General features: G+C 36.9%; 1 protein-coding gene across 2 annotated transcripts in view; it reads right to left on the minus strand.

Moving 5' to 3' along the window:
• The window catches only part of KLB (klotho beta), a 37,098-nt gene extending 25,339 nt beyond the window's left edge, over window positions 1-11,759 (minus strand). The window contains exon 1 of one of the 2 annotated variants that reach the window (XM_072807271.1): window positions 10,826-11,754. In XM_072807271.1, coding sequence (XP_072663372.1) covers window positions 10,826-11,650 — 825 coding nt within the window. In that variant the 5' untranslated portion in view covers window positions 11,651-11,754. Of the gene's footprint in view, window positions 1-10,825 lie in introns of both variants that reach the window. The other variant, XM_072807281.1, reaches the window with a different exon arrangement.
• Between the last annotated feature and the right edge of the window lie 2,279 nt (window positions 11,760-14,038).

The following is a 14,038-nucleotide window of genomic DNA, read 5'->3' on the forward strand; positions in this document are numbered from 1 at the left end:
CAGAAGGGAGAAGCAGGCTCCATGCCGGGAGCCCGACGTGGGACTCGATCCCGAGACTCCAGGATCGCGCCCTGGGCCAAAGGCAGGCGCTAAACCGCCGAGCCATCCAGGGATCCCCAATAAAATCTTAAAAAAAAAAAAAAAAAAGAAACATACTTTTATGCCTTAGACTCAAAGGTGACTGAACAGGCAGAGACAATGTAAGGGGTATGTTACAGACAAGGCACCAGGACATTGTGAAAGCCATGTGACAGTTTTTGGGTCCCAGCAATACTCAAGAGAAAGAGGGTAGCCGGGAGTGGTGGCTTTGATTATGCCTTCATCCAGACTCACCAGCTGGGGCACCATATTAGTACCCAGTCAAACTGAGAATTCATCAGCATTACCTTCTGTTTTTGTTTTTTGTTTTGTTTTGTTTTGTTTTTTGTTTTTTGTTTTTTTACCTTCTGTTTAATTTCTTTTTCCCCTATAGGAATTACACACATCAGCAAAAGCAAGTTTCAACGAATCATTTTATCTCTTTCCTTCCACCCACAGCTATTATGAGGTTCTGCTCTCTTCATTCATTCTCATTGATTAATTGCTTAAATTCAAGTCTACAAATACTTATTTAATAAACACAAGGCACTTTGGTAGGCATTGAGGAAAAAAGTTAATAAGATAACTCCTGCTTTCAGATGAACTATAATCTCTAGTAGGAAAGAGAAGTACAAATATATGTAGATAGAAGCAGAATACTTTTGCATTTCAATTAATCAGAGACAATAATCAAAATGTAATGTCATAATATGATGTAAATTTTGTAAAGAAAAGTGACTATATGTATGTGTTCATATACACATAGAAAAGTATTTGGACATTGAATAAGCTGCTAGCAGTTGTTACTTCCAGTGTACGGGGTCAGGGAGTAAGGAAAAAGGAGACTGTTCATTTTTTACTTTATGTCTTTCTATATTGTTTGAATGTTTTGCAGTAAAAATGCACTATTTTTGTAATTTACGAAAGTCAGGAGAATTGGTTGAAACAAATGGTTTCTGTCAGTGGATTTAATTGTTGTATGTAGTTACTCTTCAGTTTCTCCAAAGTTCCAAAAATCTCAAAGGAAAAAACAGAAACTGAAAGAAAAAGTTCAGTTATTCTAGATTTCACTATATATTAAAGAATGACTTCTTACTCCACAATAATATGTTGATAATCAAAGGTAGGGGCAGAAGACGTACGATACATACGTGATTAACACAAAAGAACTGATAACAGTAAACACTAGGTCTCTTTTTAAAGACTCAGTCACATAATTCTGGCCAAGATATGACACTATGAAGAACCAACCAATCAATATACTGCCCCCAATACTAAAAGATCTGGTTTTCTCCATTCTCAAGAGTCACTTCCAACATTTTCAGGTAGATCAGCCAACAGCCATTTTAATTACTTCTCTGATTCACTCTTTCCTGGTTAGTAAGTTAGAAGGTTCGGGTCTTTTCTCAGCCTTCCTACTAATTTTCAGCAACACAATCCTTCATGTTCAATGGTTTAATGACTCCCTCTTCTTTGAATATAGACTAAATGAGTTTTGAGTTTTCTCAATAAGATTTTTTATATACAGTAATTTGATATACAATTAAATGACTTAGTTTACACTGTAAGCTAATGTAAAGGTTTCCTCAGTTCATTTCTTGCATCATATCTAGCACTGCTTCACTGCTTATAGTATTTTCCAATCTCCAGCTGGGCCGTATTTTCTATGAGAGAGTCTGTTTCAAATCAAGCTGTTTAAATATGATCACAATGTTATTCTCTGAACATTTATAATTACATTTATTTAAACTCTTGTTAATCATTCACTGAAGTATAACTTTTTCTACTCAACGATTAGAAAAAGTAAATATTGCTCTCTTGAAGGTTTTAGAATACCAATTGTCTTCCACAAATTGGGTTGTTTTTTTTTTTAACAGAATTTATATCTAACAATGGTATTTTGGTTATAGAAATGTATTTGGCAATTCTTATCAACAAGTAGTTTTTATCTTTTTATTCAAATTTGATTAGAAATGTCTGTAAGAACACTAGTCTTAACTTGTTGAATCATTATTTCCTATATTTTGTGTCTTAGATCCTAAGGGAGATGAGTTGGGATTATAATATAGGTGTTATGGATTGGCTAATTCAATGAATAATTGTGTTAACATTTATTTAAACTTCAGATGGTTTTGCCAAGGGCACACACATGATCTAACATCACTTTAACAGGACACTAAAGTTTTGAGCGAATAAAACATTAAAATCATGGGGACACATGGAAAACCTCATGATTAATGTATGAGTCAGGGATAAATTGTTCATAGATTTTGTGGACAAATAAAACATGTCGATGGATGGTTCTGGTCTTTAAATAGGCAGAGTGAAGTTAAATATCTGTGAGTCAGCATCATCGCAAGCGGATGCCATGGGTTTTAAGACTGTAAATTGCTCCTTTTCACTGAAGCTAGGTGGCTGATTCATGTTGTTAAACCTTGTTAGCTTGGATTCGGTTGGATAAAATTAGAATTTTGGCTCTGACAATCATTGTGGAGTCAAAAAAAACCCACATACAGCTGCATAACCTCAGGGGAATTTCTCTGAGCTTCAGCATCATCAATGCAAGTTGGCTCTGAGAGTACCCTACCTGGCAGAGTTGATGTGCAAATTAAATGAGATAATACATGAAAAGTACCTAGTACAGTTTTGGACACTACGGTGGTTATGCAATATTCTTCTTATAGTAATAATTAGTAAGAGTAGTATGATAGAATGTCAAAAGGTTATCTGCAATAATTGCCTCAATCTTCCACTTTACTGTAAAAATTAAGACTAATCTCTGTCCTTTCTCCCCATCTCCTCCTTTCTGTGTCCTTTTTTTGTTTGTTTTGTGTGGGAGAGGAAAGTGGTAAAAGGTAGCAAGTAATAAGGCTTTTTTTTCTTTTTAACCTTCTTTTTTTTCTGTCCTTTGGCACAAAAGCTTGGGCTAGTTTTTAAATCACAGATTTAGCAAAAATTAATTTTGGTATGTTGTTGCCTTAGAACCCAACTTTAACGAGGGAGTTTTTAAACATTCCTTTATTTTTCTCATGGAAAAAAAAAATAATTTCAGATGATCATTGGAGACTTTGTTTCTGTCTGACCAAGACAAGCTAAAGAAGGCTCCTGAAAGCTATTTCCATTTCAAAATATGACACTTAGTCTTCAAGTTATTGGTGGAGGTTTGGGCAGTAAAGCTTTAAAAATGACATTTAATCTACTTAAATGTGCCTGTGAAACACTGCAGTCCTCTTGTTCAATAAAGCAGTTGCAGCATCCTGTTGGCAAAGAAGGTTTGGCTATTAATCATGTGAATGGTGACTTTTTCACATTATAGCTGTGTTTTGAGTTTTAACACTGAATTTTGGTTAAGACTTCTAATAGTGCTTTTAAGAGGTATACTACATAAAGACAATTGTTTTCTTCTAAAATATAAAATAATCCTTTACTTATTTTATTTTTTACTTAAAAAAAGTATTTATTTATCTAGGAGAGAGGGAGAGAGCACAAGCAGGGGCAGAGACAGAGGGAGAAGCAGACTCCCCACTGAGCAAGGAGCCTCTCACTGGGCTCAATCCCAGGATCCAGGGATCATGACCTGAGCCCAAGGCAGACGCTTAACAACTGAGCCACTGGCACTCCTATTTTTCACTTTTAATTGTGGAAGTTTATGTAACATATAAAAATAAAAAGAATAATATAGTGAACTCGCATGAGCACATCACTCAGCTTTAAGTGTCATCAATATTCTGCAGCTTGTTTCAAGATGGGCTTTGGATGTAAAATTTTTGATAGAAACAGGCATATGTATTGGTAATTTGCATGTTTTGAAAAGCCTGTGTGTTTATGCCAGAGTCTGTGATGAGTGTGTGTATGTGTGTGCGTGTATATGTCTGAAATCCAATTTTATTCCATTGTAGTTTTAAATCCTTTCTAGAACAAGGTAGAGCTTCCTTAAATAGAAAATAATCAATTGAATTATTTATTGAATACTTAATACCTACCCAGCCTTGCATGAACTTCTCTGAGGGAACGATGCCTAGAAATGGTAAGACAACATTCTTCAAAGAGGTAGAAAAATAGGGAATAAATCAAATCTTATCCCAGGCTCAGGAACAAGTTGGTGAAGTATCGACCTCGAGCAGAGTTTCCCAACATTTCTTGTCCTGAAAGCCTGTTTCACAGTATTAAGCAATCTCGTGAACCCCTAAGGAATTTAAAAAATAATTTCATCATTTGTGTGATATACAAAAAAGTGTTGACATATATTTTATTTTACATAAGCCTATTTTTAAATTGTTTTTTTTAAAGATTGTATTTATTTATTTGACACAGAGAGAGAGAGAGAGCATGAGCAGGGGGAGGGCCAGAGGGAGAGAGAGAAGCAGACTCCTCATTGAGCAGGGAGCCTGATGCGAGGCTCTATCCTAGGACCCTGGGATCATAACCTGAGCTGAAGGCAGATGCTCAACTGACTGAGCCACCCAGATGCCCTATTTTATTAAAAATTGTATTAAAATGTTTGTTTTAAATAAATTGAAAACATTCAAAAAACAAATTATGAATATTTAAGATGATCATATATATATACATCAATATGGACATTATTCCATTTAATAGTCTTACAGTATTAAATTTATTTTAATTACATAAGAAAAAACATTTTTTGATACCTTTTAAGATGGCACATTGTATTTATTTATTTATTTATTTATTTATTTATTTATTTATTTATTTTTGTTGTTTTTTGTCTTTGGTTTTAGGAGAAACTGTATTACAGTGTTATTTTCAAGTCCGATAGACCTACCTCTTTTTGTATGGGACATGACATTAGGTGAAGCAAAGATGAAATTTTATGGTTTACATGTTACATGTTTATTTTAAGGGTATTTGAAAATACTAGTCACATGTATTGTAGAATTAAAATTTCCTTTCAAAATAAATATTTTATTCTTTTTAGGATTTTATTTATTTATTCATGAGAGACTCAGAAAGAGAGAGGCAGAGACATAGACAGAGGGGGAAGCAGGCTCCATGCAGGGAGCTGAGTGGGACTCGATCCTGGGTCTCCAGGATCATGCCCTGAGCTGAAGGCAGGTGCTAAACCGTTGAGCCACCCAGGTATCCCTCAAGATAAATATTTTAAAGAAAAACATTTTAGCAAATAATAGGATACGTGTGGCACTTGGATATGCAAACAACAACAACCCACCCCCCACCACCAAAAAAAAAAACCAGACAAAGACCCCAGCATAAAAAGCCAACATAGGAATCCCTGGGTGGCCTAGCGGTTTAGCGCCTGCCTTTGGCCCGGGTCGTGATCCTGGAGACCCGGGATCGAGTCCCACCTCGGGCTCCCAGTGCATGGAGCCTGCTTCTCCCTGTCTGTGTCTCTGCCTCTCTCTCTCTCTCTCTCTGTATGACTATCATAAATAAAAAAAGTAAAAAATAAAGAAAGCCAACATGAAGTGATGCACAATAAAACAAAACAAATTTTGTGAAACACAATGTTGTAGCATCAAAGAGGGATAAAAATTGCTTATATTTGTTTGAATCCTTGAATTTTGCTTTTTAAAAAGTACAAGCTTTCAAAATGTAGGGTTAGTTTTTTGATCGCAAATAACTATATCAGAGAAATGATTTAGGGCAGCTCTTGCAAGTATCTCACAAATAAGGCAGAGGGGTAGAGGCAGTCTCTATTCTCAATGTGTGAAAGCCAAACTAGACATAAATTAATTTAGAGTTTATATAGGCAACTTACACTTCTGGTGAAAATCTTTTTTTTTTTATAGGTTTTATTTATTTATTCATGAGACACAGAGAGAGAGAGAGAGAGAGAGAGAGAGAGAGAGAGAGAGAGAGGCAGAGACACAGGCAGAGGGAGAAGCAGGCTCCATGCAGGGAGCCCGATGTGGGATTCGATCCTGGATCTCCAGGATCAGGCCCTGGGCCGAAAGCAGGCGCTAAACCGCTGAGCCACCCAGGGATCCCTTCTGGTGAAAATCTTGAGGCAATTTTTAAAAATCAAGGCAATTTTATGTCCCTAATACTAATTATATTTCAACGTCCTTGATCTTTATGCATCATGTCTTCAGCCAGTTGTCTAGTAAGGTTTTCAGTGGTTTTCAGGAGAGGGAAAGGAGAGGAGTTGTATGTACCTCCCACTTGCTGGGGACATTTGGCAAAGTCTGGAGACAATTTTGGTGTCACAACCCTGGAGACCAGGGTGTTGCTGTCATCTAGTGGGTTGAGTCCAGGGACACCGTTCAACGTTCTACAACGCATAGGACACCCCACCAAAAAAGAATTATTTGGTCCCAAATGTCAATAGTACTGAGGTTGAGAAATCCTGGTACTCTGTAAACAGTACACGTCTATGAAAGACACAAATTTGAAGTGGTGAAGTCAAAACTATCATGGAAGCTATTCTGTGGAGCAATAAACTGAATGACTTACCGTCATATGAGCAAACTCATCTTCCCTAACCTCTGTGCATGCTTACTCAGAGGCTCTCAGACGTTCCCTTTTAAGCGGAGGGGGACTTAAATTATTATGCCTATTTATGGCCATAAAAATAGAAAGAAAACAGATATCTTAACTGCCTTTACTAATGTGAAACCTTGGGGCTTTAGAGCAGTCGGCCACATAGGCTGGAATCTGTCTCTGGAAATTAATTAATTAATTAATTTATGAGAGAGTGCACCTGATAGCATGAGCAGGGGGACGAGCAGAGAGAGAAGCGGAGGATTAACCCCAGGACCCTGGGATCATGACCTGAGCCGAAGGCAGACACTTAACCGCTTAACCAACTGAGCCACCCAGGTGCCCCCTCCCCACCCCCCATTGTCTCTGGGGTTTTTTTTTTTTTTTTTTTTTTTTTTTTTAGATTTTATTTATTTATTCATGATAGACACAGAGAGAGAGAGGCAGAGACACAGGCAGAGAGAGAAGCAGGCTCCATGCACCGGGAGCCTGACGTGGGATTCGATCCCGGGTCTCCAGGATCGCGCCCTGGGTCAAAGGCAGGCGCTAAACCACTGCGCCACCCAGGGATCCCTGTCTCTGGGGTTTTAAAAGCTGAATCTGAAAGAAATATTTCCTCTACAAAAGAGAGAATCATGCCAACCCCCCAAGAAGAAAAGGACCCTAGAGATCGAGATAAAGAGCTTCTGGCAGTGTCCTCATTACTGGGTCCATTCATCCCTGTGATTTGGTTCCTGAGCCAGGAAATTGTTCATTTTTGCTTAAGCCAACTTGAATTAGGTTTCTGTCACTCACAACCAAGAAGTCCTGACTAATATACCAGTGGATTAACATAGGCAATATTTCAAGAATCAGCCATAGTGCAACAAAATGTGAATTTCAAACTTGAGATTGGTTTTTAGATTACAAGGTTTAAGATAGAAATCCTGAACCACCCACTCAACCAACATTTCTACCTAGCATGTACCTAATATTGTGTGCTGGGTGCTAGAAACACAAACACAAAGAACAGTCTTTCCTTTCAGGGAGCTCTGAGGCTACTTGGGGAGACAGAAGAGTACCAGATGGTATGAGTGCTAAGGTAGAAGCAAGCACAACTCACTGTGGGAGTCTTTAGGGTGGACACTAACCTAACAGGTCAAGGATAACTTAGAGGTGGTGACTGCCTAAACTAAGTCTGGAAGGACATTAGATGAGTGAAGTAAGGAGTACAAAGGGCAACCTCACTGGATAGAACACTGGCAAAGACTGAATGGGGAGAAATAGTGAGGTAAAACCAAGATACTGCTAGTAGTGCATCATAGTGGAATATGGAGTACAAGGGGTTGGCATTAGTGATGGACATGGGAGAGTGTGGCCAGGAAGGAGGCTGAAATGGAGGCCAGGGTTGTGGGTTGAGTTTCTTGATGAAAAATCAGGACTTAAGTCCCAAAAAGCTTTGGAGAGTCACTTCATGGATTTTATGCAAGGCAGGAACATGATGCATGTTAGAAATAATCACTCTGTGATAAAACAGGGATAATAATTGTCAAAATTACAGATAATATTTAAAGCCATGATTACCATGCTTAGAGATGGGGAAGTCAAAAAATGTACTCTCTCTTTCTGTTCCAAATACTGTTCAAAATTCAGAGTGGAGCATCCATTAGTAGGTGTGATTATGGCAGGGTTTTTTTTTTTTTTTTTTTTACACCTGAGTCTTAGACTCACGGTAATCACTGAATCTGCAATAAAGTTGAAATTTAAGTTCCAGATCCATCTCAGAACTGGCTAGGCCTTTCAGGTTTCCTCCAAACCAGGACTCTGCATACTGAAATGGAGTTTTTTCAAGGTTGTCCCAGAACTAGAGAGACCCCAACAGCCACTATGAAATCTTTTCAATGTCAGAGGAGGGGGAAATAAAGTGAATTTACTTGTATGTTAGCCTGTTTTTTTAACTCAGTAAAATGTGTTAACTTGGACTAAAAACCAATCCCCAAGAATGCTGTTTCTGGGCCACAGGGGGCAGAATAAGGAAAAAAAATACCTGATTGCAACATAAAATGTCAAATGTATCTTTTCCATGTTAAAGGAAGAAGAGAGAAGGAACAAATGGGCAAGAGGAGGTCATGCCGGGCTACCAAACCATTGCAAGATTTCTCTCTGGAGCTATATGTCACTGGGTTATGAAGCATATTTCACTTTCTGACTGATTTCAAGAGACTCCTTCCACTCCTTAATTAGGTTAGTGATTTAGAAATTTTAAAGAGATAGAAATTATTTGGAAAATGCAATAATCAAAAAATGTAATCCCTTAATTTAGAACAATAAAATTTATTTCACCATCAGAGAGCGCTAATTTTGTGTTAAAGGCAGAATTCATCTCGAATGAGGGGAAAATGAAAAACATTTGAAAATACGGCATTTTATATGTTAAGTTTGAAAGCAATGTCTATTTGCTAGTTACCACTTTTCCTGTGTGTTTTTTAAAATCAGATAGCCAGTTTTGAAGGTTTTAAATTAACCCCCAAAACATAGTGTTCATGAAAATTCCAATTGTTAACCTTTTTCCAGGTAACTGAAAACTTTTCAACAATTCAGAACATTTTTCTTTATAAGGCTCACTAAACCTACATGTGCATGTATTTGCCTATTTAACTTTAAAAAAACTGTATCAGAAACCATCAACAGTAGCTTCCTTGAGGTTGGGATTGGTGGGTGGAGAGGGAGAGAGGAATTTAACTTTTTTGCTCTATAGCCTCTGGTACAATCTGATGTTTCTCAATCTACACTAGCATGTAGTATATACAAATGTATAAGTTTTCATAATTTAAAGAACTAGATAAAAGGAATATTTTTCTGTCATATATATATATATAATCTTCATAGCTATAAGTTTTCTCCCCTTTAAAGTCCTCCTTGCCAAATCACAGTACACTCTCACATTAATCATTTCTTCTATAGACAGCCCTAATCAAAGATATGTAAGTGACCTTGAAATCATAATGCAATCTGTTTACTGCAAAAGCAGATGTGACTAAACCATAGTATGACACACATGTATAGTAGCCCAGAAAGTTCAAAAAGAAAAGAATGGGCAGATATTTTTCTATGTGCAAATTTAGACACGGAATAATTTTATGTTCCTATACATTTTTTCTACTTCTGTGCATTTCCTATTTGATTATAAAAAATCAAATTACTCCTCCTAGCACATTATGAAACCCAAATAAAGTGTTTTCATTTTCAAAACATAACAGATGTCCAGAGTAATTTATTTTCCCCAAGGAAATTATTTGACTCAAAAAGTCAAACCTGATTCTAGATATTAGCCTGGAAGTGAGGTGAAGTCTTTTCAAAATCCCTGAAAGATTGCTCTTTTAAAAACATTCTTAATACATTTGGTGTTTAATTATGTTGTCATTTATAAATGAATTTTATTTAATTCCACTAAGCTTCAGTTTCCTTATCTTTAACATGGGGATACTAATAGGACCTAGTTCATAAAGTTATCATGAGGATTAAATGTGATAATATACACAGAATGCTTAATATAGTCTTTGGCACATAGTAAGCATTGAGCCAATATTTGCCATTATTTGCTTACATTTTCACCACTGTTTTAGTAATTTTAACCTCCCAGCATTAACTCTAGCTTTTAAAACATCCTGAGTAAAAAAAAATAAATAAAAACAAATAAAATAAAACATTCTGAGTAGAGCATATTCTTCCCAGCTTTTATATTCTTAGTTTAATTGTAACTCCTAGAAGAGTTAACCTCATCTTCTCTGCCATGTAATACAGACAAAACCAACAGTGAAGTACATTTATCTCAATTCCTGTATTAATATGAATCAGTTAGTTACCATGTATTTAGCTTATTATTGCTGAGTATCATCAAGAATAGCAATACTGACAACAAACAGTGATTGGGAATGGCCAGCCGTAAAATAATTCTGAAATGGTTGCATGTTATCAGAAAAGGGTTTCAGCAATTAGGTTTGTAAAGTACTGTTTTTTCACAGAATGAAAGTAAACTCATGTTCTCACACTCTAATGTATACTTGTAGATTTTAAGAGTTGCAAAATTTTAAAAGCACATTTAAGGAAAATAAGTGGCTTAATACATTATTCAGAGCTTAGATAAATACAACACAAGCTTAAATGTGAATTTGAGGCTAGAACTTGTGAGTTAGATCCCAATTAGTTGAGTTGGTGTCAATAAAAAGAATTATTTAAATAGAAGATACATTTCTTAGTGTTTCTTTCATTCTGAAGCTATAACCCGAAGCCAGCTGTACAGTACCTTGATTAGGTTGTGTCCCACAGTGTAGACAGCTGCTAAGTTTCCCTTCTCTCCAGGCGCGTGCATACCTGTCCCATACCCATGCCAAGCAACTAGATATGGATTGTGAATTGTAATCCAGTATTTGACACGATCCCCGAACGTCTGGAAACAGTAGGTGGCATAGTCATTGAAGATATCCGTTATGGTTTCATTTTTCCACCCCCCATATTTTTCTTGTAGTGCCAAAGGCAAATCCCAATGGTATAAAGTAACTATAGGTTCAATGTTCCTAAGTACTAGAGCATCGAGAAGAGAATTGTAGTACTGGAGACCTTTTGCGTTGGCAACTGCTGCTATTCCATCGGGGAAAAGCCTTGGCCAGGAAATTGAAAATTGATAAAAAGAAACTCCGATAAAATCCAGGGCTGATAGGTCTTTTTCCAGAAAAATGTAACTGTCACTGGAACTATTCATGCTGTTGACATTTTTAAGGTGTGTGTGGATGAAATGATCCCATATAGAGGGTCCTTTTCCATCTGTCTTCCAATTCCCTTCCACTTGAAATGCTCCAGTCCCAACGCCCCAAAAAAAGTTTTTAGGAAAAGTGTCATAGAGAAACAGCTGACTTTCATTTACCGGACTAAAATGAGGATTTTTAGACCATATAGCTCTTCCGTCTCCAGAGAATCCAGGAACAGCTCCTAGGAGAATAAATGCTGACAGGATGACAGATCTCTGTAGCCCGTGGTTGCACATTGTTTTCCTATAGTGTGTGTTGCTTTCATCGGTGCTGAGGAAAATCCATTCATTCCCTGGAGATCCAGCCGCACAGCCTGGCTTCATTTGCCACTAACTGCTCGCCTGTCTTATCAACGCTTCAGTAAAAGCTTGTGATTGTAAAGCTCTGTCAATGATTAGCTTGAACTGTGAGACTTAGGATGGGTCATGGAGAGCAACGTAATTTGAGGGAGGTGGCTCTACTACGCTCACCAACACGTTTCCTTCTCTCTTACTATGGGGAAAGTGATATGAAAATGCACCACTGACAGTAGTTTGACGTGTGACTAAAACACAGATAAACAATCAGTAAAAATGCCATATTCTCTTTGTAAGTCTTTCATATTGACCCAGATCTTTCCTAAATGTTTCGAACATTACTGAATAAAGTGTATACTCCTCCTATTTTTATAGTTTTTGCGTGGTAATATTATTCTTTCACGTTTCAGGAGAAGCATTACAAAGAAATAGCATTCTTCTATGTCGATAATACAGAATTAGAAAACACAATAAGATGTTACACTTCCAGGGCACCTGGGTGGCTCAGCCGGTTGAGCATCTGCCTTCCCAGGGTCCTGGGATCCAGCCCCACGATGGGCTCCCTGCTCAGTGGGGAGTTTGCTTCTCGTTCTCCCTCTGCCTCTCCCCCTGCTTGTGCTCTCTCTGTCAAATAAAGAAATAAAACCTTAAAAAAAAAAGATATTATACTACCACAGAAATTACATGTTTAAGAATAACCTTGTCAAATGCTACCTATGTTAAGAAAATTATAGAAGTGTATCAATAAACTTGAAAGAAGTGAATGCAGAAATATATAACACTTTCGGAGTGGACAAATTTAATTTATAAATTTAAATGCACCTTTGACCTCAATCCTCTAATCCCAAATTTTAGTTCAACAAAATTATTGTAAATGTTCACTTGACGAATAAATAGGCAATAATTACCCAAAAGAAAAGCAAAGAAAAAAAAACCCTGAAAAGAAAAATAGTGAAGGCATAGATTACCTTTAGATATGAAGAAAAAAGCACAACTGAAACAACATGATTCTGGAATAAGTAGAAAGAGAATACTCTACATAATCCAGAGGCTCTAAATAACTTTCTAAAAATTTAATCTTTTAAATATTTGAAGTATCCCATAATAATGAAAGGCAGAGTGGTTAAGAGTTTGGCCTCTAGAATCAGACTGCCTGAGTTGAAATACAGCTGTGTGACTGGGGATAAGTTATTTAACCTTTCTGCACCCCAGTGTTTCCTGTGATGTAAGAAAAGGTGCAATACTAGTATCTACTGCATGGTTAATTGTGAGAATTAAGTGACTTAATACTCTTAAAGCACTTAGAAGAGACACTGACATATAATAAGTGCTCAATAAACATTATTCTTATTTCTATGTGAAAAGGAAAGATTCTTCAGAAAGTGACACTAAGATTTAGCACAAAAGATGCTATATTCTGGCTCCTGCCCACATTTTGAACTTCATTTCTCTTTGCTTAACATGTCATACACTTCCCTTCAGCCATAACAAACAATTTTTAATAAGTTGGACACATGTGGAGGGCTCACATCCTGTGTCTTGATATGTGTGCTCTCTGCATAGGATGTGTCCCCCTCTTTGTCTAGCCCATGTCTATGTGTTCTTCAAAACTGCAGTACCTCCTCTAGCAAGACTTTCCAATTTCCTAGTTTGTTTTTTTTTTTTCCAATTTCCTAGTTTGTTTTGAATTACTTATTTATTCAAATTTCAAAAATTTATAGTGTTATTAATCCTCTTGTGAAAAATCCACACAATCACTGTAGATAAAGTCATTATAGAATCTTTACTCCTTCTGTGTCTGATCTCCGGTTCACTTTTGCCAGCACCAACATTGGCCTTTGCAATCCCCCTGATTTCATTCTGTTCTTGCAGAATGTCTGTTTCTTCTCATACAGGCCGTGTCCTACAAGTCTATATCTGGGTTCATTTTTTGGAGGTGTAATCCAAGAAATCATAAATCATGCTAAAGCCAGTTGTCTTCCCATCACCAAAATAGGCTCTGGATCCAAATCCAAAGATGACATCTGGTGCAGTCTTGTACATTTGGGTTAGTTTTTCCTGAATTTTTGTCTTAGGGACTGTTGTATTCCTTGGGTGAAGTAGTCAGTTGGTCATGAACTTCCTGGTCTGGACAATAACCATGTTGCTCATGACTGTGATTAGTCCTCAGGCAGCCAGAGAGGAAATAAGACAGTTGGATTTGATATAGATATATCTCCTTGTTCCATGTTTCCATGGCAGCCCATACTTTCTCTGTTATGACACTCATCACACTATAAATTTATAACTCCTATTTGACTTAAATTTCTCTCTAGGTCTCTCTTTAAAAACAGGGGACATTTTTAAAAAAAAAATTTATTTATTTATGATAGTCACACAGAGAGAGAGAGAGAGAGGCAGAGACACAGGCAGAGG

Source organism: Canis lupus, chromosome 2, assembly GCF_048164855.1.
Source record: "Canis lupus baileyi chromosome 2, mCanLup2.hap1, whole genome shotgun sequence".
NCBI lineage: Eukaryota > Metazoa > Chordata > Mammalia > Carnivora > Canidae > Canis > Canis lupus.